General features: G+C 42.4%; 1 protein-coding gene across 3 annotated transcripts in view; it reads right to left on the bottom strand.

Moving 5' to 3' along the window:
• myo5aa (myosin VAa) overlaps positions 1-25,421 on the bottom strand; it is a 44,849-nt gene extending 19,428 nt beyond the window's left edge. For 2 of the 3 annotated variants that reach the window (XM_079338879.1, XM_079338880.1), the window contains exons 1-12: positions 25,057-25,420; positions 12,597-12,707; positions 10,648-10,819; positions 8,846-8,990; positions 7,419-7,575; positions 4,899-5,042; positions 3,591-3,672; positions 2,127-2,234; positions 1,836-1,942; positions 938-1,203; positions 700-781; positions 463-603 (exon numbers count right to left, since the gene is read on the bottom strand). In XM_079338879.1, coding sequence (XP_079195005.1) covers positions 463-603; positions 700-781; positions 938-1,203; positions 1,836-1,942; positions 2,127-2,234; positions 3,591-3,672; positions 4,899-5,042; positions 7,419-7,575; positions 8,846-8,990; positions 10,648-10,819; positions 12,597-12,707; positions 25,057-25,083 — 1,542 coding nt within the window. In that variant the 5' untranslated portion in view covers positions 25,084-25,420. Of the gene's footprint in view, positions 1-462; positions 604-699; positions 782-937; positions 1,204-1,835; positions 1,943-2,126; positions 2,235-3,590; positions 3,673-4,898; positions 5,043-7,418; positions 7,576-8,845; positions 8,991-10,647; positions 10,820-12,596; positions 12,708-25,056 lie in introns of all 3 variants that reach the window. The other variant, XM_079338878.1, reaches the window with a different exon arrangement.
• Positions 25,422-26,877: the final 1,456 nt, after the last annotated feature.

Here is a 26,877-nt window from a genome sequence, read left to right as displayed (position 1 = left end):
TGGTTACTCAGCGCAGGAGGGACAGTTTTTTTTTTGGTCTTGATGTCTTTTGCAACAAGTCAAACAGAATTTATGATTTTGAATCTCTGTGCAGTACTCTCAGCGATGTGGACCACCTCAAAAGTCAACAGTGGTGTGCTTAAACGAGAGTAGATAAGTGTAAATGTTTCAGATAGGAGGCTGTCTTTCCTCAGCAGAGGACACCAAACACTGTTACATGTTATATTAAACCATAAGATCTTTTGACGTGTTGTAAGGATTAAAAAAAAATAATAATACAAAATATTATTTGTGTAGCCTTCTCTCTGTTTGGCCTGACTTTGCTTTGTCTGTCAAGGCACTTTGACATGAAAAAAGACGGACTCATGGGGTAATATCTTGTTATGTTCCTTTAAATGAAAGTTTTAGTGTCAGTCAAACCACTGAAAATGCTCAGATTAGATAAGATTAGACAGAAAGTACCTTGCACTCCTCGTCCAGAAGGTCCAGGATGCCCATCTTGGCTTCTATGAGGTTGATGCACGGCTGATTGTCGTAGAAGTCGATCAGAGTCCAGGGGATCTGTTCCTTCATGTACTCCTCCTGCTCCAGCTTGAACACGTGCTGCACACATAAACACAAACATATTAGAATAAAAACACTATGCTCACATGTGACAGCAAAATGTTTTAACCAGCGGTGTGGACAAAAGCTGCTCACCATGTTGAACTGCTGCTGGAGTTTCTCATTAGCGTAGTTGATGCAGAACTGCTCGAAGCTGTTGATCTCAAATGTCTCAAAACTGAAGAGGCAACAACAGAGGAGTCACCCCACTGGATAACATTCATCATTTAAAGCATCATAGCTTGAGTAAGTGATTTCTGCTGTCTTTGTTTCACGTTAAGCCTCAAATGTTTTCGCTGTGTGACACATTAGACGGCCGACTGCGCAGACATACCCGTAGATGTCGAGGACCCCGATAAAAGAGTGCTGTTTGACGTTGGTAATGAGGGCTTTGTTAACGTGCTCCACAATCCAGTTGAAGAGCTTGGCGTAGATGTGTTTGGACAGTGCGTCACGCGCATTTGTGGCCTGCAGGCGGGGGAGGGTCTTGATATAAGTCTCCGTGGCTGTCTTCAGCTTCCTGTGGCACAGCCACTGTGCCATGTCCTGGTAGCTCACGCCAACCAACTCACAGAATGCAGTCAGGTGGCGATTGTTTGGCTATATGGACAAAAAAGAAAAAGAAAAAAAAAAGATATTCATTTGAAAAAGACACCAACTGGGGCTTATTAGTGAATAAAGTAGTCGGTGTGACTCATCAAACTTTTAATGTCAATAGAAACTCTGACATAACAAACGTTATGTAATCAAGAAAGTGACTTCTATTTGTCTCATGTTTCTCGACAGGAAAACATGTCATTCTTTTCATATTTCTGTATATTTCAGATGGTAATTAACTACACAATGGTTATATCAATAATCAAATATTGGCAAAGAAACTGTCTGCCCTCTCCTTAAAGATGTGAATAAGTGTACACTGTCACAGTGTGGGAGTCTTTTCATCGACCAGCACATTCAAAAGGGATTTAATAATGCTTTGTCTAATAATGAAAAGATTTATTGTTTTGAAATGCAAATCTCTTTACATTTAAACAACTGTTTTGACACTTCCTTTACTAACTGATTGCTGTCGGTCATCATGCGATCATAAATGATTCAAAATGAATCAAATCGTGTTCAAGAAAACAAGACCAGAAAAGACAAAACATGGCAAGAGGTAAATGAGTTGTACATATCATGCGCTCTGTTTTTAACACGACAAAACAAAAGTGTAAAATCCACATCATCCTCACAGGAATGACGCTGCTGTCCGAGTCTCTGTCCTTTATCTCCACATTTCCCAAATGAAGAATAGCAGCCAAAACCTGGAACAACCCCATCTGATAGGTCTCGTTGATACCTGCAGAGGAAAGACATGCAAACACACACAGATCAACACTGAGGTTATTTGGGACTCCTCTCAAGTATTTATAGTTAATAATATTAAAATAGCTCTCAGATATTATTCTTTATTTTATTATGTAATACTTGCACATACAGCAGATACAGGAGCTGCTATTTTAGTGTGACGTTGTGTATTTTACCCAACAGTGTGAAGGCATGGCGAGTGGTGCAAAGCTCCTTGGTGTCGTCCACACCGGCGATAACGGGGCTGCGGCCCTGCCTGGTGTACACAAAATCGTTTGCACTGCCTGAGTGGAGACGGGGAGGGAGAAAATGAATTCAGAAAAGCTGCAGAGTCTGTAGTTTCACATAGTGCAACTTGGGTGAAACTGTGCTATCAATCAATGCGTCCTCCCTTTCGCACAACATCCTCCTCCATCAGATTTATAGAACAACATGTACCTGGTTTCAGAGACTTTTCATTAGAGTTTTGTTTCTGATTGGAGCAAAATAGGTTGAATTGTTCTGTGTCAGTGCTCAGTGTAGCTTTACAAATAATAAGATCAACAATGCTCAACTGTCAGTTCAACCAAACATACATATAATCCTATCAATATTTTTACATACAGATAACGCCTGGTTAGTGATTTTAACAGTGTAACTCCAGGTCCTTCATTATGTCTTTCTTATGTGTGGTCAGAGGGTTTTATTAAGAGGAAATGAGAGACATCAAATTCTCTCAAAAATGTAAGGATTTCTCAAAAACAGCCTCAGACCAGCTGACAGACTGTCTGATACCGTGAGCTGGTTTTGCAGATTTATTCAGGTTTCTTAGACTGACATCCCTTCGGTGTGTGTGTGGGAGGTTTTAGTTTTACTTTCACATTTTCACGGCCGCTCTTTTCACACTAAATTAAGGCATGGCCTGTTGCCTCACACCACGGGACAACCACTCCATTTACTGAGCCAGGAAGTCAACAGGAGAGGAAGAGACAGCAGCTGTGTGTGTGTGTGTGTGTGTGTGTGTGTGTGTGTGTGTGTGTGTGTGTGTGTGTGTGTGTGTGTGTGTGTGTGTGTGTGTGTGTGTGTGTGTGTGTGTGTGTGTGTGTCATGACTTGTCGAGCAGGTGCTGGTTCACTGTGTGAGTGCTCTGTATGAAAGCCTGGGTAAACCTCTAAATTTTGAATGTCTTAACTAATTCAAATCTCAAATCTTACAAAGCACATTGAGGAAGTTTGTTTTTTTCTTATGTTGAAGAAGGAATTATTATGGAATGGCTGGCTTGTTGCAGTACAAGCTCCAGATAAGGCTGAAGTTCAAAATAGATAAATCAACCCTTTAAACTGTCATGTGACCGGTTGCTAATCCAACTCCTTTGAGTTGAGCAAGCCTAAAACAATGCTATACTCATACGTCACCATGTGTAAGTGTGAAATGAGCAAACTCATTTGAGAGATAGAGGACGTGAAAAGCTGTGCAGGATCATCAACGGACTGTAAGTTCTATTAGCATAACAACTATCATGCCATCATAATATAATATATTGTCCCCTCAGTAAAAGAAACTACGTAGATGTCAAGCTGCCGTTTGTGTTACTGAGTTGTAGATGTAAGGGTCGCAGGAACGGTCAACTGTGTGTGCGGATCTGTGCGTGTGTGACTTACTCAGCTTCAGGTTGTTGTACTCAGGCAGATGGGATGATGCACAGAGCTGATAGAAGATGTGATAATTCCTTTCCTCATCCGCCTAAATAAAAGCATGAAGATAGAAGGAATTAACCACATAAACGTTTAAATGCATCACACAGGTGGTGGTGATCTGCTGTGTCTGCATACACACACGAGCATATAAGCATACACTTACACAGGTGGACAGATTAACATCTGGTAGCTCCACTGAAGCAGTTGGTGATTAAGCGTCTTGCTCAAGGCACGTCAAAGACACCACTGAGTCATTTGAGATGTTTATATATATAAATCACTACACATCTAAAGATATTCTGAAGAAAACCATGATGAGGCCCTACCTGATGCATCTCACAGTATACGAGTACAATACAACCCACAAATAGTGTCAAATATACAGAGACAGACAAACAACCTCAACAGTAGTGAGCTCTTGAACGACTACCCGTTTCCTACATTGTTGCTGCTGCACCCAACGCACAACTCAAACACACACATACCTTAAAAAGGGCGTTACTGCAGCCAAGCATGTGAAAAATGTGAGGAGGAAAGTGTTCACGCTTCTCTGCAGACATCCTCGTTCCTAAACAGCACAGTCTGTGACACCTCTCATCAGCAGAGAGTTACACTAGCCCTCTTTAAATCTGCTCTCCCGGCACCACCAGAGAGCTAATATACCCACTGACTATGCAATAAAGTGATATAAGAGAATATGTAAGGCAACTGGATCTTAATACAATCTAGGTTTGAGCTGTAATGCTTGTTTAACATGGACTGATTTGACTTCTCTGGAACTTTGCAGCTTTGTAAATAGAGCGAGAAAAGGATTCAGGCCGATGGGAGGTCATCTATTTCACACCGTGAGAAGGAGAAAAGTGTCGCGCTGTCACCCAGTGTGATGGAGGGATTGTTTGGAGAGTTTTACTGTAGGTTTACTCTGTTTCCTGCATATTTCTTCAGCTCCTGGAGACACAGGGAGAGATTTTACGAGTTCTACTAAACGGACTGCTCGCGTGTAGGCGTGTGTGACGTCTACGGTCTCTTGTTGACGACAGTTCTTCACGCTCGATTACAAGCAACTGAAAAGCACTGAAACATTCAACGGTAAGCTGCATAGTTGAATAAAAACGGGCTTTGTAGGGTGGTTCACACTGAAGCTTTACAAAAGTTAGTGAGAACTGATGAACATCTTCAACACACGGATTCAGTGAACGTGACGGACAGAAGCACAAGAAAACCTCGTCTCTGAGAGATCACGCAACCTTTTATTTGTATTTGTTCGCTCACCTGAAACACCACTCGGGATTTCTCGAGCAGATATGTCCTCATGTTGGCACCGATGATACGGAAGCGGTTGTCGAAGCCGATCTCGATGTATTTCCCGAAGCGACTGCTGTTGTCATTCCGGGTGGTCTTCGCATTCCCAATGGCCTGAGAGACAGACGACGACAAGAGAAGGTCCGACCAGATGAAACATTTTCATTTCAACTTAAATATGAAAGAAGGGTGAAGGAGCACATTTTCAATGGTCCTAATTGGATTTTGGTGATTGGTGCGAGGGTGAAGCAGAGAGAACCAACAGCTGCTGCGGTGAGGACTGTAGCCTCCATACATGAGGCGTCACCGCTAAGCTATCAGCGCCCTGTAGTGAAAATGTTTAATGGATTTAGGATGGATGGAGGATATGCAGTTTTGCTTTTTTTGTTGTTGTTGTCGAGATTTAGAAACGCAGATTGATACCATTCTTTTGTGATGTCATGTCCTGGTAGGGGGGGGGGGGCGACATCTAAGCAGGGTCTTCCTAGAGTCGTGTTAAACCCCCCCCCCCCCCCCCCAAAAAAAAAAATAGAAGAAACAATCCGGCACATCATGTTGCACAAACTGTAATGGAACTTTTTATGTTACAAAGGGAGGGAGTCTGTAACTTAAAATAGTGTCAAAGGTAACAGTAGACCGACTTTGTTTTCTCATCAGTTCTCAGATTGATCATCGACAGTCACTTTGAACTATACACCTGATTCTTAAACAGGCATACACACGATCCTGCCCGTTTGCCTTACAACTGAAAAACGCTATTTTTGGTTCACTCGAGGTATCTGTGATATTCTTAATGAACATCTGTCCCTCCAAACACAGACGTTAAATCAGCTGAGGGGAATTTGCTGCTGGGCTTCTTTGCAGATCACCTGCAGTCAGCAGCCTCAGTTCAATACACAGCATTGATCAATGACCCTACAAGGATTTCTCTGCAGACGGGTGGGGCTGAGCACACACACAACCAGCAAGCCAGCAGTGAGTGAGCTGAGTTAAGGCCAAGCACACACAGTCTTTCACTGCAGACAAGGAGTCTTTCAGGTATTAAAATCTCTGCCTGCTTCAGCCAAACACATTGAAACACTGTCCCCTCTCTCTCACGCAGACACATCACGCACACCATGCTGGCTTTGTGAACCAAAAAAAAAAAAAAAAAAAAAAGCTGATGCAACCAGCTTCTCTGTATCCCGTTTCAGGGGGCTGAAGTGACATCACTGCAATGATATAAAGCTTTTCATTCTGTCAGCTCATCTCTGGTTGGCTGAGAGTGAAAGATGGGGGGGGGGGGGGCGGTGATTTTAGAGGAGGACAGGGTGGGCCGGTGGCAGGAGGCGAGGGAGGAGGATGGTGGTAGTGGCATATGGGCACAGGAGAGCTCTCCGACCTCCTGTCCTCGTGACTCTACTGGAAGAAATACAAAAAAAAAACACATACACACGCGCAGTTAAGCACACGAGCTGTGTTATCACAGCAGAGTGCAGCTCGAGGCCAGAAAGACACAGAGTGAGGAAGGGAAACAGAAGGGAAGGAAGGAAGAACATGTTAGTGGACAAGGAAGGTAGATGGGCTTACAAAACAAGCCTCTATTCACAAACTTCCTGGAAAAATTATGCAACACTTTCAGGACAAATTCACAGCTCTGGGGCGGAGCTTAATCCCGTCCTTCTCACACATGATATAATTCCTCTTACAGGTTGTTTTTTTTTAACCTGCAATTCAAGGACAACAGGTTGTGAAAAGGAGGCTTCCCACACCGCCCAACTACTGTTGTTGTCCATCAGGATGACTTCTTCAAGTTATCACTGCTTTGGACATGTCATGATGAGTAGGATCTACGCATGGTTGGAGAACCCGGTGAAGTTTGAGAAAGGTCATGAGATCGTGCCCAAAGTCTGACAATAAGGAGGAGGAGACTCACATCCATTGTGAAGGGCTTTCTACTTTACGCCTATGAACCTTTGATGCTGAGGAAAAACAGCTGTGAAAATAGCCAACGATCCCTCCCATCCACTCAATAGGGAGTTTGAACGTTACAAAGTGCCACGGGCAAATCGCAGTATTTCATAAAAAGTTGATGTGTTGTAATGTAGCTGTCATTGCTGTCCTGCCTTTTGCCCTGAAGATGTCTGTGTGTAAGTGTTGTTGTTGTTGTTGTTGGTGTTCTGCTTGTAGTTTTTTATGAGACCAAAGACAAATTTCCACACCGTGGACAATAAATGAAGCTAACTAACTTGATCAGTTCGTAGGTTATTTTCGTCCCATGTGAAGAATGGAAAAAGAGGAGGTGCTCTAAGAACTGCACGGTGCCTGTCCGATGGCTCCGTCTGGCCTTATTGAAACACAAGAACATCTAGAAGTTCTTTTTCTAAAAAAAAAACCAACAACAACAAGTGCAACCATCTCTCACTTCACCTCGTATCTCCAGTGTTTAGAAAAGCCCCGCTTCATGATGTGTTTCAAGAGTGTCTTTCTCATCAGAAAATCCGTCCTCACCTCCATGATGGGGTTTGAAGCCAACACTTTCTGCTCCACGTTGGCCTCGCTGGCAGAGCCGCTGACTGTTGCAAAGTATCTCATGGCGTATTTGGCTGACACCGTCTTTCCTGCTCCAGACTCTCCACTCACAATGATCGACTGGTTCCTCTCATCCCTGAGAGATAGAACAAAACGTGCAAAGGAGTGGTCAGGGTTTTTTTTGTTGTCAGTGATGAAAGTGACAGAGCAAAGGTGCACGTAATGACTCTGACGTGTGTGATCCTGGAAGGTTGAAGAATTGTAGTTTGGCACATTCACACAGTGGGGGTTCAGCCCTTAATCACATCCTACCTCCCTCTCTGTGACTTCTCTTCGAAATAATCTCACATCTTGATTGAACAGCTGAATCTGTCGAGACTTTACTTTAACAGACGGATTGTGTTCACCTATTGCTGTTTTCAATATCTGACTGGTTTTGTGAGTTTATCTTAACTTGTCCTGATCCTTCTCGCTTTTAATGAACCCACACAGCTACTGGAGCCTTTAGTCTGGGTAATCAACTGCTCACTATTTGTACAGATTTAGACAGGTCCGTTCATTGCTTTTAAATCACTAACTGTATTTTCTTCAAACTAAATGATGACATACTCCTCTGTTCATCTCTTAAATCGGTGTCTGAAGCTATGCATGCTGTTTTCATGATCCTGGCTTTTGACTAAAGGTCCTCGAGCCTGCGATTTGTCAATTGAGATACAAACGAAAACAAGGGAAACATCTTCAAACCTATTCATATTTCTTCTTTAATGAGACAGGTTTCAAAAATAATCAACATCATTCTACTAATAAAACCTTCCCTCCCTCCCTGCCCACTTTGTTTAAACTCGAATGTTTTCATGTCCTGGGTTTAATATTATCGTTTATTGTAGCATGTTTTGCTTTCTTCCTTTACCTACCGACAGTTCTCTTTCTTCTATAAACAGGGCTGTATCAATGAGCTTCATCTTTATCTCTATTTACAATTTCATGACAAGATGTCTTTAATACATACTTTATTAAAGCTGCTGCCCTATGCTTCATGACAGTTGCTCACACATGCGAGCTTGTATTGAAACGGCCCTGAATCCATCTTGTAAGGAAGGGGGAGATTTGCTGCTGCTGACTTTTCTTTCTTTTTTTTAGTACACAATCATTTGTTGGTGTCGTAGAGAGAGACTGGAGTGGTCTGCTGGGTTTCTCAATGTCCGTTTTAAAGACATACAGCAACATACAAGTTAAGAAAAGAGAGAAACAGGGAGACCACCATGAGCCTATTTCTGTCTCAGCTTTGACCTACAAACACCGACGAGAGACGGGGGGGGCGAGCTGCAAGACAAGAACCGAGGCTTCTCAGGTGACACATGCACATGCACACGCACACACACACACGCACACACACACACACGGACCTGGCCATCTGTTTGTAAGCCTCCTCAGCCACAGCAAAGATGTGTGGGTCCATGTCTCCCATGTTCTGACCGCTGTAGGCATTGATGATGTCTGTTCCATATATCGGCAGCGTCTCATACGGATTGATGGCCACCAGGACGATCCCTGCAACAGTGACGGAAAGTTTGAGCTCGCCTGCAGTTTTCAACTTGAAAACATTAAACGGGTAACAAACTGAGATGCTTCTTTATTTCCTTCTTTCAAACAGGAACAGTAAGCAGTAAACATTCTGAAGAATTCTAAATCTCAAGTTTATTTTAGTATCAAACGTTGAGAGGAATCTCACATTGCTTAAGAGAACCGACTATATGACAAGCACAGATCTGCAGTATTGTTAAAGACAATCACAGTATTGATTGAAGTAACCCTGAGTTACTGGAGGTGGATTTGTTTTTGACCGAAACAGGTTGTCTTTTCATAAAATGTATTCGCTGCAGGTTAAAACAAATACTAGACAGAAAGCTAGACTTAGGTTGATGGAAAAAAGCATAATGCTGATTCAATAACTGGAAGTATTGTCATTGTTTTGAGTAAAGTACTAACAGGTTAACATAGCAATGCAAAACTAAATGAAAAATGATTTTAAAAGAAGTAGAACAGAGATATTGTACTGGAAGAGACTTGATGGATTTCCCACCAATGATACTGAGTATAATGCTCTTGAATAATGAGGGTTTTTTTCCACTGCAGTTGATCATAAAAAAAAACAAAGATTTATTGTATCGTGAAATATGACAAACATGTTTCTCTTGGTGAATGGTAAATGGATTTGTATAGTGCCTTTCCAGTCTTCTAGACAAGGGTTTCCCAAACTTTTCAGCCCCTGACCCTCCAAATAATGCTGTTTGCAACTGAGGACACCCATTATCCCTGGAGGTGGTAAAAACGTCTAATGTTGCACATAGTTGCACCCTATTGCAAAAAACATTTTATATTATTTTGTAATTTATTGTAAGAAACGCTAGAAGCAGAACATCTGTAATCTCTTGAACCACGTTTCTGTATGTTTCAAAATAATGAACAAGATATGTGATTTCTGAACGTTATCGTTTTGGAAGGAATCTCGCTCTCTGTATGTGTAAGTGTATTTCTGACATTTTGTTATTACATTTTTAATTTATTTATGAAATTGCTGCATACGCATGTGAGCGAGAGAGAGAGGGAGAGAGAGAGAGAGAGAAAGGGGGAGAGCTAGAGAGGGAGCAAGAGAGGGAGAGAGAGAGAGAGAGGGAGCGAGAGAGGGAGAGAGAGAGAGGGAGGGGGAGGGGGAGAGAGAGGGGGGGGGTGGAGGGATAAGGTCTACTGTCTGTACACCTTTAGGAAGAGATTTATAAATGCAACAACATTTTAAGTGACCAAATTTCCCCCTGGGATTTATAAAGTATTTCTGATTCTGAAATCGGAGCGTTTTTCATGGCTTCGTGTGAATAATGTTAATGTACTTTTCAAAACGGGAGGCGTACTCCTGGTGTTTGTCTGTGCGTGTGCATGGATAAATAGAACAGATTAAAGCTGTTTGTTGCAAAAACTAAATTGATTTTAGGCGAAAAACTAATTTGACAGTTATACAAGCACAATATCCAAATATTCCCCAAGATTAGAAGATGGAAAAAAAAAAAAAAAAAAAAGTCAATCCCCCCACGTACTCCACAGCCCAGGTGCCTCCTCATTCTGTGGGAAACACTGCAGTATGAAAGTAGGATTCCACACCAAAGCACTTACAACACACAGACGAGCTGTCAGACGGTTGTGTGTCACCTACCGCAGTAAGTGTAGATGAGCTTGGAGTCGACGAAGCGGACTTTGAGGTTGTGCAGCACGGCCGGCTCGTGGAGGTAGCTGAGCGCTGTGAGGTCATTCTCGCCCACCAAGATGTCAGGGTTTCTCAGGTAAGGCAGGTTCTTTGTCTTGGGGTCCAGTTTGTGCTCAAGGCTCTGAAGACGGATAGCGGGTAGCAAAGATAATGGATAAATGCTAATCTGACACGACCTTGGCTAAAAGTGTTTTTTCATTTAAACTTGTACATGTTGAGAGGACTAAATTATTTAGCAGCGAAATAAAATGAGCATTTGCCTTTAAAGGTTATAAAAAAGTGCCACAACTCTAATTAAAGCACAGAGTTGAATTCGTTGGATTTTTCTTTTTTGTTTCTTGATCCAAACACAATAAGAACTTTCAGCATCAAGCGTCTGTTTGCCGTCAGAATACAGTTTGTCTTTTGACACTCACCAATCTAGGAGGGAGATACATCTCTCTTTTAGCTCCACAATCTAACTGTGAAAAAGTTTCTTCATAAAAAATGAAGTCCTGCAATAAACTGCATTGAAATGTTCCTTGCAGCTGCCCCTGCTGAAGGCTCCTGAACATGTTTGTGTTTATCGAGGCCGAGTGTGGATGACTGACAGCGAAGAGCTCCTCTCGATGTCACATGTTCACTCCCACTGAACGCTTTGGAACAGTATTTCGGACGAATAAAAACAAAAACATTTTCTCAGAATTGTCACGAGACAGACTTCTGATTTGCTTCAGCTCTGGAGCAGAACCACCAGTCCCTCACAGCTGTATTGTCGTTATTAATCTAGTTTTTTCAGCCGAGGGGAACATAAGCAAACCTTCCCCGATGTTTGCTGGCCGTTTGAATTTATGTATTTATTCATTTATTTCTTATTCTGCTGTCACTTATTCTATTTTTGTCTTTTTTTGTACCATCCTGGACTTTAATAATCTAATTTGTGTGGATTTGAAATTCATGTTTGTATGAGTGGACCCCCTGTAGTAGCGAGTTGCTACTTAGAGAAAGTGGCTAATGGGGACCCAAACAAAGAATTAAAATAAAAATTAAAAAACCATAATATTCAGCAGAAGACACCTGGCCTGAGTCAACTGATTTGAGGCTGCACTCAGAGAAAGAGCAGGACTCCTTCAGAGTTGTACGAACACGTTCGCAATGTTATTTTACTGTAATCAAACATTTCAAGTCTTCACATAGATCTGGATCACTACTGACTGGATATAGTAACACTCCCGGGAACGCACATCTCTACATTGACACACATTTAGTACTTCTTTTCCGAAATTAAATTCCCATCGTGTGGGCGGAAGTTTTGAGGCCTCCTCCTCCTTCAAATCCTCTTTACATGTTACCTGCTCCCATTCCTGTCCAAAACACCCCCGACCTTAAACACTGTGCGCTCAAACACACTTCTCATTACACTGAAGAAGAGTTGTGATGACTGGCTGCAAGTAAAAGCACACCCAAAACATTTTGGCACCAACATTATTGTTTCGGATATAGCCATCATCGCCGCTCGCTCTGCTGATGGTTCTGTGTACATCTAAATATGATCACATAAATAGTAAATCATTAGGAGCACTATGGCAAATCGACTCTCCAGCCGCATGTTTTCATTAGCAGAAGTGCTTTGTTAATGATCACCAGGAGAAAGAAACGGTGGCTTGTAGCTGTGCGCAATCAAAGCTGAAGAATGACATGAACTGCTTTACGTTTAAAAACACTCCCTGGGGTTAGCTTTGTTAACAGCTCTCATTTGTGGGGAGTCGTGATGGGTAAAAAACTAACAGCTGCTAATGAGCCCCAGCTCTCTGGAGCGTCTTGGGGACAGAGAGAGAGAGAAAAGACAGCAACAAAGTGAGCTTGAGCGAAGAAAAGACATTGACTCCTCTCCTCCCTTCTCTGCCGTTCATCCTCACCGTTCCATCCTCCAGCATGAGCTGCAGGGAGGCGTCGCCACCTTTGTAGTCCTTGCTGAGCTCAGCGGACTTCCATACCTCCTCTGCGTCCGGGATCCACACCCGGGCACACTGAGAGACGGGAGACAAGAGGAGACAAGGGTTTAATTAAAGACATGTCACAGTGTTACAAAGATTGGTGAGACTGACTTTTCCCATCAACAATCCAACTCTTTTTCGAGAGAAAAACATTCAACAGGAAGAATTTCTCTTTTGTACTTTCAGAGTAAAAGCGGACAGGCAGGCTAAGACATCGGGACAGAGATTACAGAGAATCTTGCGCTGTGAACGAGCTCAAATATGAATCTTAACTGTGTACATACATAAAAATACTGTGTAAATACTTTCATTAATTTCATTTTAATGCATTAAAAATAATAAATAAAGAAATCAATCTGTCAGCTAACGGCAAAAACCCCTTTTAAAAATAAGACTTAGTCGTTTAAATCCTTTTTTTCCTGATCAATCAGACATTGAACCTCAGAGAAACACTGGCCTCTATGTTTTTCATGAGCACATGTCTCTTAATGGTGAGTTAAGCTGTGAGAAAAAAAATCTGTTGAACAAATTGCTCATAATGACTGAAGAATGCAGTTCCGGGTATTGCGTGGTCATAACTTCAAATTCACAATCAAACTGTCTCAGGCCTTACAGACTTGTGACCGCGGGCGATCAGCTGATCACAGACATGTGGGAAAACAGTGATGAACACTGGCAGTCACATGGTCGAGGAATCCAGCTCACAAACGTACGTACCCCACCTCACCCTTCCTTCTGACGCCGCAGCAGGAGCAGGAGGAGTTTTGACCGAACGCTGTGCAGTTAATGGAGATCTGGAGAACCACGGCGTGAACCTTTAAAACCCAGACAGATGAGGCCTGCAGTGTATGAATGTCTGTGTGTGTGTGTGTGTGTGTGTGTGTGTGTGTGTGTGTGTGTGTGTGTGTGTGTGTGTGTGTGTGTGTGTGTGTGTGTGTGTGTGTGTGTGTGTGTGTGTGTGTGTGTGTGTGTGAGAGTGAGTGCACTGAACTGATGTTCATACAGTAGATCTAACATTCTGTAACACTGACTCAACCTACAACTTACTCAAGTTGTTGAGCAATTCGGAGAGCGTCTTGTCCAATCAGGTTAACAGTCTGAACTAACTGCTCTCTTACTCATGGATACATCTGTTACTTAAGTATATATGACCACCGACATCATCTCAGCATTTCTGCAGTACTCACCATTGTCATATTAAGCCTTGTTTATATTTACTGTTATACCTGAGAGTTGTTAAAGACAAACTCTTCCGTGTGTGAAAGCATACGTGGCCGATAAATTGGATTCTGACTAAAACATCCACACAGGATGACCAAACTAAACTAAATTAACGTCCTTGTTAAAATGTTAATTAACGTGAGCGTTTGAGAATATAAGCGGCGCAGAATTCACACACGCACAAACCTCTGGTCGAGACTAAATCTTGAATGTGTTCTAATCTCATTACACATGAGGCTTTTTCCCCGCTGAGCCTCATTTAGTTTCACATACTGGAACACAAACTGTGAGCTGCTTAAAACTGACACTTTCTCGAGTGGGACTCGGGCAACTGAAGCACATGATGATGAGGAGCTTTTTGGATGTTTGTCATCGATGTCACAGGCTTGGTTACGTAAACTGTTAAGGGTGGTGTTATAGGAAGGACAAAGAAAGAGCTTATTATACACGGGCACAACTGAGGAGGAACCGCTTCATTTAGCCGTCTGCTTCACCCTGATCATCTGAATCATGATGTCATGGTCTCACACACACACACACACACACACACACACACACACACACACACACACACACACACACACACACACACACACACACACACACACACTCTGTGTGATGTGTTGTGAACAGGTAGGGGAAGCCTCTCTGTGGACGATGGAGGATAAAAACAAAACCAGACTTCATTGCAGAAACTGCCGAGCGTAATCCACTAAATATGAAGAGTGAATGAAAAGCCTCGCTGTCTGTGATCAAAAGGTTGACTTCAGTGACTTTCTCTTCAAATCTCTTCCATCCACTAAGCCCCCCCCCCCCCCACGGGTCCGGCTCATCTCTTAACCTTTCTAAACTATTTTCTGGCTCTATTCCTGCGCCATCGGCAGGTTTATGTGATTTGTTTGGTTAGCAAGTGTGTCGTGTGGTTTTTTTCGCTGAGTCACACTTACAAACAGGAGCGGTACGATCTTTGCACCTCAGATAAAAAGAAACAAACAAACAAATGTTTCGGATCAACAATAAACAAAAGAAGAAGCGGCTACAAATGGGAGGAGATAAATAATACACACAAATATTGTGAATGAGTTATAAAGCCCAATCATTTCTGCATACGTGTGACAGATACACATGTAAAACATGTTTTCATGAATGTGCCACAGGAAGTCTTTACAATAAAACCAGATTCATGGACAGATGTGTCCCTGTTGTCTGAATGACTCGAATATTGCTGTTAGCACACTTAAATGATCACCTGGCACGTACACTGATATATGACTATAAGTGATGGCTAAGAGTAACAGCTCAACAAGCTGTTTGTGATCAGACTGAAATAATCACAGTGGATAAATATGGGTTCTGAATTTCCGATCAAATAGATGCTGACACAGGGACACAAAAAAACCCCACCAAACCACAGGTGACATCATCACCTTGAAAGATCACCAACATGTGTAAGTGAGCAGATCTATCCCACACTTTCACTGCTAAACAGCTGAGAGAACACAAGAGAGAGTCATGTGACTTCACACATCTCTTGGTACAAAACATATTTATACACATTCAGGGGGGGAAGAGTTCAAAAGTTCATTCATGTATGTCTCTGAAGGAATGAACAAGAGAGTGCCTTTATTGTCATTATACAAATTGTACAACGAGATTATTTGGCTTCACCTTAAAGTGCACACAGCTAAAAACAAAAAACAACAACAAGAAGGGTATGGGTCAAAAAAAAAAAAAAAGAGACCCTAGTTAATGGAAGGTGGGATATGTGTGGTAGGACTCATTTTACAGTTTGCAGCAAACTAAATTTAAATGGATAAATAGAGCTGGCCAAGATGACCTCAAATCAATATCCCGACTAGTTGAACGTTCGACCTTGATTACGATTGGTTATTAACTTGAAATGAAAACGACACGTTTTACTTTGAAAGTAAAAATTCTCTCAGAAGGGTAGAGAATAAATAACTTGCATTTCTTGCTAACAGTAATTGCAGCACTGTTTTCATTTGACTTGTTTGGCGTCGTCGTCCCCTCAAGAAACTTAACGCGTCAGGACCACAGACGTTGCTCCAACATCGCAGGTTGGACGTGTCGTCACGTCACTCTGCCCTGAAAATGATCACAATAATGGACGTGGGCATAACTGCGTCGGCTCGAGTTTCTGAATGTGGGTTTCGATTCATTGTCGATGAATTGTCCAGCCCTCGTATCAACCAGGACAAAGTCCACTGGCAATAAATAACAACAACTTGTTTTGAAAACTGAGTTCATGGTAAGCAGTTGTTACCAATCGAAAATAATGCTGCAGGTCGTTTCGTCATTATAAACCACTGCTGTCCAGATAAACTTTGTTCAAACCAGGAGATTTTTTTTTTTAATCAAAATTGATGATTTGACATCTCTAAACTTTTAAAAAAAAATGTCACAAATATAGTTAACTGTAAGGACTGCTATCAGACAGAATGACTCATCCATTCAAGAGAGAGATATATGTTTGTACATCGTACTGTAACGAGTGTAAGAACTGCTATGCTTAAAAAATAAGAGATACTTAAAGTCTGTCTCTGTGCAAATCATTACAGGCAATTCCCATTTCACCATGTTATTACCAACAGTCAGCCTCCTAGCAACAGAGAGAGACAGAGAGAGAGAGAGAGAGAGAGAGAGAGAGAGAGAGAGAGAAAGAGAGACAGAGAGAGAGAGACAGAGAGAAAGAGAGAGAGAGAGAGAGATCAAGGGAGGATGGAGGCTAAAAATAGCTTCAGCAAGTTTTGAGCTGCATCACACCTCTCACAGACATCACTGCGCTACTGAGCACACTTCCTGATCTCACAATCCTCCTCACCATTGCACGCACAAAGACACAGACACGTGCACACATCTGTTTCACACATCTGTAAGTGTCAGGCATGATTATTCTGAATTAACTAACCTCCAGTCTGCACATTTCTCTCCTTATTAAACACAAAGAGAAAAGAGGGAGTATCTCTGAATATGTGGTTAAAAAGCAGATAGACATAAAATGCAGCTGCAGAGGCAATGGATCCTATTCTTAGACCAACAAAGTCCCCACGGCTCAGGAGACAAAGGACAGATGAAGGATGAAATCACGCACAGACAGACTTCGACATGTTTCAAGGACAACGTCGTCGACAGTGAAACACAATCTGAAGAAGAGGAGAGAGAAATGTGATGAGTCAGAGAGCCGCCTCTCCCCTCACCGAGCAACGGCTGATGGTCACACTGGTGTATTATGGGCGGCAGTCAGAGAGAAATCGAGGGGTGACGAAGAAAGCAAAAGACGTCAGAGGATCCCTGACATCAGAGATCACGTGACTCCAGAGCTTCTGCACTGAGCCGGCCCTGCATACAGCATGCTGAATGCAAATGTGAGACAATGCATGACTGAAACTGTCTGAATTAGACTGAGATACGATTGCATTTAATAAATATACTAAAGCCCTGTTTCCACCAAGCGGTTCAGTTTGGTTTGTCGCGTTATATGACACGCATTTTGTGGCATTTAAAGCAGGGAAATGTCTCCAAATTACTGACCCATACTGTCCTACTTTTTGCGATAAAATCGATTGAGCCCCGAAAAGGCGGAGCTAAACACTGCAGTCCGTTGATTGGTCGAGAGGATCGTCACTTCCTGTGCGACAGCGGCAAACACAACACCACCATGTTGAAATACCAAGCTGATTGTTGCGTCTGTATTTCTCCTCGTGGCACGCAGCCGTCTCTGAAACACAGCTTGATTGTGTTTTATACCAAAGAGCTAACATGCCAATGACAAAGTAGATGAACTGCTGGACGTCGTTCATCGCTGGTCTTTGTTTGTGTCACCTTAAATTTGTGTTGCGCTGCTATGATGTCACACCATCACATAGCTAACGCGGCTTTTAGCATCCGGCTAACACGCCGCCGACCAAATTTGGCGCACGGTTGGCTGAGGAAACGCAAACAGGATCAGGCTTTACCCAACCAAACCGTACTGATCCATACCGGACCGCTGTGTGGAAACAGGGCTAACGAATGTACTGAACGTGTGTGCGTACAAGGTCCAATGAGAGGCTTCATTATTGTCTGTACTTCCTCTCCCACAGGGCTCAGGGTGTGCTCGCTGATTCAGACTCACGTCTTCTTTTTACAAGAAAAATGTGTGACGCTTTAAAGAAAGGGATTTAAAGCAAAAACAATAACGAAGGAAAAATTATGATCAAATGACTTTCAACAGCGCACAATTTGAACATGTAGAGCATTCAGACGAGCCCCTTATTGATCTCCTACCTGCAATCAGTCAGTTACAGAAGCATTCAAAGTGTGCTGGTGATGTATTCAGTGAAAATGCTGTGATCGCAAGTCACTCTAGTCCGTCAGTGTAGATTAAAGGGGAACTCTGCAGCAGTCTAAACAGGGACCATATGGTTGAGGGATTCAGCGGAGACAGATTAAATAAGAACGGTCGGAATAAAAGTAGAGCTTCAAAAACACGACATCCTGTCAAGTCCTGTCACGACACCCGAGTTTATTTCTTTAGGAAATGTCAGCACTGTGTACATCTCTCAAACAAAAACTGATCTGTCTCCATCCAGAGCCCATTATGAGATAACCTGTGACATCACCTGGGTTATTTAAAAAAAAAATAATAAAAAAAGAGAGAGAAAAGAAACAGGTCAAGATGTGACATAATGCCCTTAATACAAGTATTCTCTGACACTATTAAGAATGATTAAATGGCAGAGCGTCAGTTCGGGGACAGGCTGCTCAGAGGTATGAGGCCGGCTTGATGCTAATCCTGGTTTAACAGTGACAAAGGATCAGGACCTGATTAGGCTAACTCAGGGTTTAACACAAGCTAATCTGATCCAAGTCAACTACACCAAGATTGTTTTCTCATAATGGCAATAAGAGAAACTTCAGCTCGACTTTATTCTCATTCTGACGGAGACGGAAACAAGCCGGAGAGAGAAGTGGACTCTTTTATATTTATGAGGAGTGATGTGATGTTGTCAGATGGAGGACGGTGATCAGGACAAATCTTTAATTCTATGGTTTGGCTAAATGTGTCAAATGAATGAAAGTCACATTACCTGTGTATGTGTTTGTGTTTGTGTGTGTGTGTGTGTGTGTGTGTGTGTGTGCATAAAGTGTATATGCATTCTGTATGCAAGTGTGTGTTGGAGGGAGGGCTGTGACTGAAGGGCGGGGAGTCCATGGTGAGTGTTTTCAACAGCAGCTTAGAGACTTCACCTTGCTAATACTGAGCTCTGAGCTTTCACTGCGAGCTGCTGGGACTCCTTCGAGGGTTTCCTTCGACGTACCCGCACGATCGTAGTGAACCACTACACTGATAAAACACGTGAAAATCATTTCAACTTATCTCTCTGATTCTGGGTCGTGGGGGGGGGGGGGGAGGTTTAAAAAGTTTCCTCCTGTTCTTAATGAGTTTACAAAACCTATTTCTTATTAATCACACATCTAAAAATGATCGTGGCCCAAACACATGAATGTGAAGTATTGGAAAACAACCCAAGAGGAAAGACTAGCATGTTATGTTCTACCTTTTTAAGAACAAGTAGTCCATTCAATCATGGACAAACACTCCTCTGCTCTGTGAGCATGAGGGTGCTCGACATCTTTAATCTTTGACTTTATCGAGGGATTTAAGAGAAGGAAACACTGAAACAATCGGAGCGGAGATTGAAAAGCTTTAAAACAGACTATCACGGTCGGGCAGAGATGACAGCTGCGATGGTATGTAAAAAGGGAGTGTTTTTTTTTTTTGCTCGCATATTCTCAATGGAGGCCCCCAGACTGCTGAAGCCTCGTCACATGATGCCACTCATGTGAGAATCTGCTGTTTTTCTGCTCAGCTGGGCACACGCAGCATGACGCTCAGATCCACAGACCTCACCGTGTCCCCGGGGGAGGAATCTGTTATCGAATCGATGCACCCAACCGTGCGTCCCAACTGCAACTTGTGGCCCAACTAGCGTGCCAGCATCCAGCGGTGGCCAGAGATAAGACACTCTCCCTAACAAGCCGTGACACTGCCCAGCACTTAATCTCATTACTTTAGTCAGTGCTGACTCTCTGAGGAGTCGTTCTCGTCAGTATGTTACGACAGGACAGTCAATGCACAGATGTGCCATGTGTTTGTACCGGACAATCGGCCTGTCATGAAGTTTGACCAACACTGGAAAACACTAACACAAGGAAGTAGGAAGTAAGCCATGCTAAGCTAACCAGCTCTTCAGATATACCACAATAAGGTTCCTCCTAAACAAGCCTGCTCAGTAATCACTGAACAGAAGATAATATTGCTTCCTGCCACACGTTCAGTCTTGCCTCTGCAAAAAGAAGCCAGTACCAACTACTTTCCGGGATAAAGATTTAGCAGAAACTCGGCTCAGGCTTAAATGTGACTCGTTGCTAAAATCGGCGGCTGCTACGTCCCAAACGTTCCTCTACAGAGATGAGAGTAGATGAAGGGTGTGCCAGGATCAGGGCTTCTTCAAACTCAAGTGAAACACGTTGATGAGCTTACATATAAATCAAATCAAAGCTCAAGAGAGACTTCTCCAACAAAACAAAAGTTATCCATTTATTTAAGCTTGTCTACTTGTAACAGTTTTATACAAAGTTAAATCTCTGCGACGTCTTCAAAAGAAAGGAGCTCAAAGCGATAAACAAAGAAGCTCAAAAACTTACTTCAACAAACATATATTCCAACTCCCGGTTCATCTCGTCTCTTGCGTTAGTCTCTAGCTCATGCTGTGAGTCTGCTGATTTCTCGGATGTTTGTGGACGCACGCGCGCGCCACAAGACCAGACACAAGCTGATGGGAGCGCTGAGCTCCAGAGCTCGCTGTGCTCAATGAAACCTTCCCATTGTGCCTGCAGACACAGGCGAGTCCCCTGTCCTATGACGGAGCACTGGGCATCCCTGCTGTCAATCAAAGCAGCCCCGCTGCCTTTACCGGTCACGAGTTGTTAGACTGAGATTTGGCGCAAATAAACAGGACGATGCCACAGAACCACAGATTTGCCTCCAAACAACAATGTTGGGCAGATGAGCAGAGAGCCCTCTACTTTAAGAGGCACTGCATTCATTGAATATCCAAACACCTTATGTTTGTTTCTGTTTGTGCTGTGTTGACACTGACTTATTTGCTCATGAAAGTAAAACTAAATTGTTCTAAAAAGATGAAGGTTTGGTTCCTTATGCAGTCACTCGTGCTGGGCAATTCATCGATTTACAATTTCAAAACCATATTGGCTTCACACGATGTTGAAAATCAACATCAGGATTCGATCATTACTGTGGCGCTCGCTCACTGGGTTTATTATTTCATTGCCATCATGGAGCAGCTATAGCATCCACTGTTGGTGTAGTTTGTCTGTGCTGGGACAGGAATGCAATGACTGCACAGCCTCAGCATATATAACACGTCTGCACAATTACTTTAACCAGGTTATCTTATCCGAGTAATGGAAAGCACATGTTCTCAACAAGAGCAAAAAGGAAAAAAATAAAAATAAAAATAACCCACTGAGATTAGATCACAGAAAGTCTGACACCTAATGCAGAGGATTTGACACGTATAGGATGAGGACATGAAGCGTGACTCTTTTTTAATCACGGCTACGACCTTACTGAAACAGGAAGACAATTGCTATTACTTGCGCTAAACAATGACACGTCAGGTTGATGGGACGTGTTTATTTCCCAACTGTTTGCTCGAACCCATACGTGACAAATACAAATCTAGATATGATGATGGTGCGAGATGATCACTTGGATCACATTTTAATCATGTGTGTTGGGAGCAGGTTGAATTAAAAGTCATCCCAACATTTGTCACGTATTCAAAGTCCAAACATGGACTTCATGAAAAGGTGAAAGCCCCACGCAATCATCCTCCGGGAGGCACGAACGTCTGCGCAAGATTTCATGGCCATTCAATCAGCTGACGAGAACGACGTTTCAATCCAGACCAAAGCAGTCGACTGAACGACCAACTGATCAGTGTTATGAATGAAGCCGTGCTGCCGTCGTGTAAAAACTGTTCGCTAAGGGTGCTAAAATGAACTGAACAGTTCATCAAAGAAAGAAAACTACAGCTGCACTGCTTTCTCCGGGTTCAAACAGTTGAGGCACGCTGTGTTTTTGGCAGCCAGCAGCCAAATGATCTAACGGCAGGTGTTTGTTTTTTTTTTTCTTTCTGTCAGCTGTTCATGACAACACTTTCTCCCTAACATCAATAAGCAGCATGCAGTTGCGGCAGGCTTCAAAGTTTGAACCAGCAATTGTTTTTTTTTTGTTGTTTTCTGGCCCAAATGATTCACTTCTGATTCATCTCTGTACTACAAGCAGCTTTTTTACTTAAGCATCCAAACAGTCACACAAGAGCCTTCAGAGGTGGGATGAATACTGTTCAATCAGTCCTGCAAACAATACATGAAATACAGTGTAGAGCACAGTGCAGTGATACAGGCACAAAGGTGTAGCAACATACATGTATATACATACATACACAGAATGGCTGAATGATGCTTTTCTTTAGAACTCATGTTACATCCATCTCTTTGTTATTTAGCTTTATGCTTTGGACTGCTCGCTGAGCGAAACATCACATTTAAGAAAGTAACCTGAGGGGGCTGAGAGAGACATCGTCACTTTTTTTTTGGAGGACTTATAGACCAAACTGTTCGATGTTTTCACGAAGAAAAAAAAAGAAAAATCTATGCGAGAAAGATTTTAAATGTTTGCATCCAGCCTGTCCATTTTGCGCCTACACACTATGACAGAGAAACACGAACAAAACACTGATTCTCGAGTGTAAAGCAGTGTCTATAATGCAGCAGCTTTCTTTTTTACTGAGGTTCCTGATTTGCACGGAATCTAGTTAGATGAAAAATAAAGCACGTATACTTGTTTTTAAACGTTTTAAAAAAGACGTTTCAAAGCAGTTTGTATTTCAGAAACTTCCGGGCTGTGTGTTGAATCGGTTTTTTCCCCATCTCTGAGTCATCTGATTGAGCTTTGCCTCACTTCCATTTTCATGAGAATATCCTCCCTCTCGTCCATCTATGCTTTTTGAAATGGAGCTCTGTTTCATTCCCATTCATTTCTTCCTTCGCTTTTGATCCTGATTTGATTTGGTTCAAGTGCAGGGAACAGACCGAACTCTAATCTAATGAAAGATGTGGATTTGATTTTGTCAATGAAATGTTTATAAATGTTGCAAACTGGAGCTTTGTCCTTCTCCAAGTTATGAATTCTCTCTTCACCTCAAACTCACCTCTCGTCAAACAGGAAGCCAGGTCAGACAGAAGCCAAGCAGAGACTTAAGCAGAATCTGATCCTGTGTGTGTGTGTGTGTGTGTGTGTGTGTGTGTGTGCGTGCGTGTGTGTGTGTGTGTGTGTGCGTGTGTGTGTGTGCGTGTGTGTGCATGTTAACCGAGCTGCTCAGACCCCTCAATAGGCTTCTATAAGTCGGACTCACACACACACAAAGGGCAGAGTGTTTTCCTCCCCGGGATGGAAAAGTAAATCAGAGAGGGGTCTGACATCAGAGGCCAACTCCTCAAACTGAACTGCTCCTTTCAAAGCAGAGACTAACTTTGTGTTTCCCAGCCACACTGACACAAAATGCAACCAAAGTGTTCCTGGTTTCCCTGTGTACTTAAACTGATGAAAAAGTTAAAACCAGCAAACACTCACACTTTGAAAACCAGGCGCACGCACAATATTCTTTGTATTACAAATGTAACTGAAAAGTATTCAGTTAAAAGAGGAAACCTGTCTTTACATTTAAGAAGCTTGAATCTGAGGATTATTCCGATAAAATACCCTGAAGAGGTCATTCAACAAATCAATTCATTTCATGGCTCTAATATAAATAAAAAACTAAAAAAGTATATATGTATCTAGTGTGGATGGGACATTTTCAAATGATGTAGTACTAGACAAACACACACACACACACACACACACACACACACACACAGCTAATGCTTTGTTTCTTGTCATTTCTGAAAGGTCAGAGGTCAGGGTGACAACAGCACACGCTGAAGCAGAGTGACCATTAGCTGATGCTGGGTTCAAAGTGGCGTTACCTGCTTTAAAGACAGCCTTTGATCACATGTAAAAGCTTGTCAAGAAAATACTTCCGAGGCCTCAACGTGTACGGCTGATCAGAAAAGACATCACTGAGGTATTTCAACAACAACTGCCACGTTTCTCCTTCACAACAGCATTATACAGGCAGCAGCTTTTAAAGTAGGGGGATGGGTGACTCATCTTCTTTTGCCTCACACACACACACACACACACACACACACACACACACACACACACACACAGTCACAAACATACATAGACCAAATACACACTTGAAATAATAGAAATACATGCGAGGCCGCAGCACTTGTGACCTTGTCAGTGTTCAGTGTAGCAGGCCTCCTCAGCAGCATCACTATCATATTCTCTGCTGTGAGCTGCAGTGAGGCTGCTGGGCCTCTGCTCGCTCGAACATCACCCTGGATGCTAAAGGATGCTAAAGGATGCTAAAGGATGCAGCATCGCAGCATCCCAGCGGTACCCAGCCTACAGCTAGAGCCAGGATGTCTAAAGAGAGGAGATCATGATATAAAGACACGCCCGAATATGAAAATAAAGCAATTTAACAACAAGGCGAGCTATCGCAGGATTTACAGGTTTTAAACCGTAAAAGCAGAGCCTCCATGATGGCTGGCACCGCCTTTGCATCATCCCAGCCTATTATACTAAAAAATATATGTAAAAAGAACAGAGGGATGATAGCTTTACGTTAAAAATAAATAAATAAAAACACAAAAAATAATGATAAGAGGATTTTTGTGAGTTTAGTGTATGAAAAAAGACAGTTTAGAGAGTCAAATCTGTTAAGGTTGTCTTTAGTCAGCTCACAGTTCTTATTTAAACACCGGGAGGTTTTTAAAATCCTTATTATTCGTTTTAAGCGAACACGAAGCTCACGACTGAAAGGAAACACTTTCCCAGATAAAACATAATAAAGTGTCAGATTATTTCCGGGAAGAACATCAAGGACATTCACGTTGTACAGTTTAAGTAGCCGAGCAGACAGCAGCTCTCATATTAAATGTACACAGTTACCTTTGTGTACAGCTCCGACGCTGCCATGACGCTCACTCTCTGTGTCCTCTCTCCAGTCTGAGCTAAACCTCCGGCGGCTCTCCACGCTGCATGGACTCGGTGTGTGTTTTCATGCAGCGAGCGGAGGAGAGCGGGGGTTTTCTTTTTTTCTTTTTTTTCCGCTGCAGAAGTTCAAGGGGAAGATGCGTCTCCTCTTATCGCCATGATAACCTGAAAACAAGCTCTGGGCTGCTGAGGTTTCGGTGTCTCACTTTGCATTCTGGGTATGATGGATGAAATGATTCAGCCAAACCCAAGCGGTCTGCTGCCGCGTGGAAAACTGCGCCCTCTGATGGTCAGTCTTTGAAACGACATCAACAACAAATATTGTTATTGTTTAAATTCCCTGCGCAACCAAGTAGCGTCACAGGGGTGTCAAACTCCAGTCCCGGAGGCCTGGCTTCCTCAGACTGTTAGATGTCTCCCTGCTTGGACGCAGTTGAATCCAATGAGTGACTCGTCATCAGGCTTCTGCAGAGCTTAATGACAACACATTGTTTTAAAGCAGGTGTGTTAGAGCAAGGAGACATCTAAAAGTCTGAGGAAGCCGGCCCTCGAGGACTGGAGTTTGACATCTGTGAAGTAGCATCTCAAACATAGAATAAAAGGAGATGTATCAAGTGTGTTGATTTTCCAACATGGCATTCCTGATGCCTACTTTTTTATACTACTGTCTTTCATGTTTTTTCCCCATGCAAACGCCACCTTCTTGAGACTAATCATAGACTTTATATAAAAACAATAATGCATTAGTTATTTGTCAGGATGCTCATCACCAGGCAGTTTAAAAAGGAAATGAATGGTAATGGTTGGTTTTGAGTAAGAAAATCAATATCTTCAAAGACCAACATTTTTTTCAGCCTACTGGCCATTTATTTCATTTGACCACAGTCTATTCTACATCAAAATATTTGTTCCTTGCTTTTTCAACAAAACAGATCATTAATGAAAAATCATGCACAAGTAATAAAGAAAAAAATACAATAAAAATTGCATCCTTAAAAGAAGGAATTTTGTAATATTATTTTACAACGTGGTTAGCATTATGGTATTTGAAAAAAACATTCCCTTTTTTCTGATACTTTTGATTTATAGTTATAAAAACCTGCTCTTTTGTAAGATAATGAGTAAAATATTTTACCTGCTCTTTGTAACACAATGCAAGGTATGTGCTCAGCTTTAAGCCTGACTCGGGGAAGAGGGCGTCCCATACCTTGCATAGTCCCATGAGCTGCACCATTTAAACAATTCTCATGATAGGGCATGGGACACAAGCTTAGGTTTGATCACCCTGTGTGACCACCTTTGATGATGGTGTCTAGTGTTAAAAGGCCCAAACCCTACTGTGACTCAAAGGTATACTACTGATGATGTGTCCCATGTTTCATGATTCTTAGGAGTCCCTGACTCTTTCTTTTGGGTCCCTGATCCTTTCCTTATTCAGTCCCTGACTCTTATCCCATGGGTCCAAGTCCATGACTTACTTTACTTATGAGAATGATTGTTTCTTACCCTTTTGATGATTTGTATTTATTAAAATGGTTGTTTCTTACCCTCTTGATAATTCGAGTCCCTGACTATTTCTAGTATAGGTATCGGGTGGTGTGCATGTTAAGCACTTTTAGTCAGCTGAAGCTCTTTTTAAATGTGCTATATAAACTTGATTTGACTTTTGCTTGGATGATTCGTCTTTCCCACATCTCTCACGCCACTCTCAACATCAAGGCAAACCTCATGTGTATACCACCCATTGGCACAATGGCCAGTTTTTCCATCACATGT

Source organism: Symphodus melops (assembly GCF_947650265.1).
Source record: "Symphodus melops genome assembly, chromosome: 3".
NCBI lineage: Eukaryota > Metazoa > Chordata > Actinopteri > Labriformes > Labridae > Symphodus > Symphodus melops.
The sequence above is the reverse complement of the archived record's forward strand: the minus strand, read 5'-3'. Positions and strand labels throughout refer to the sequence as shown.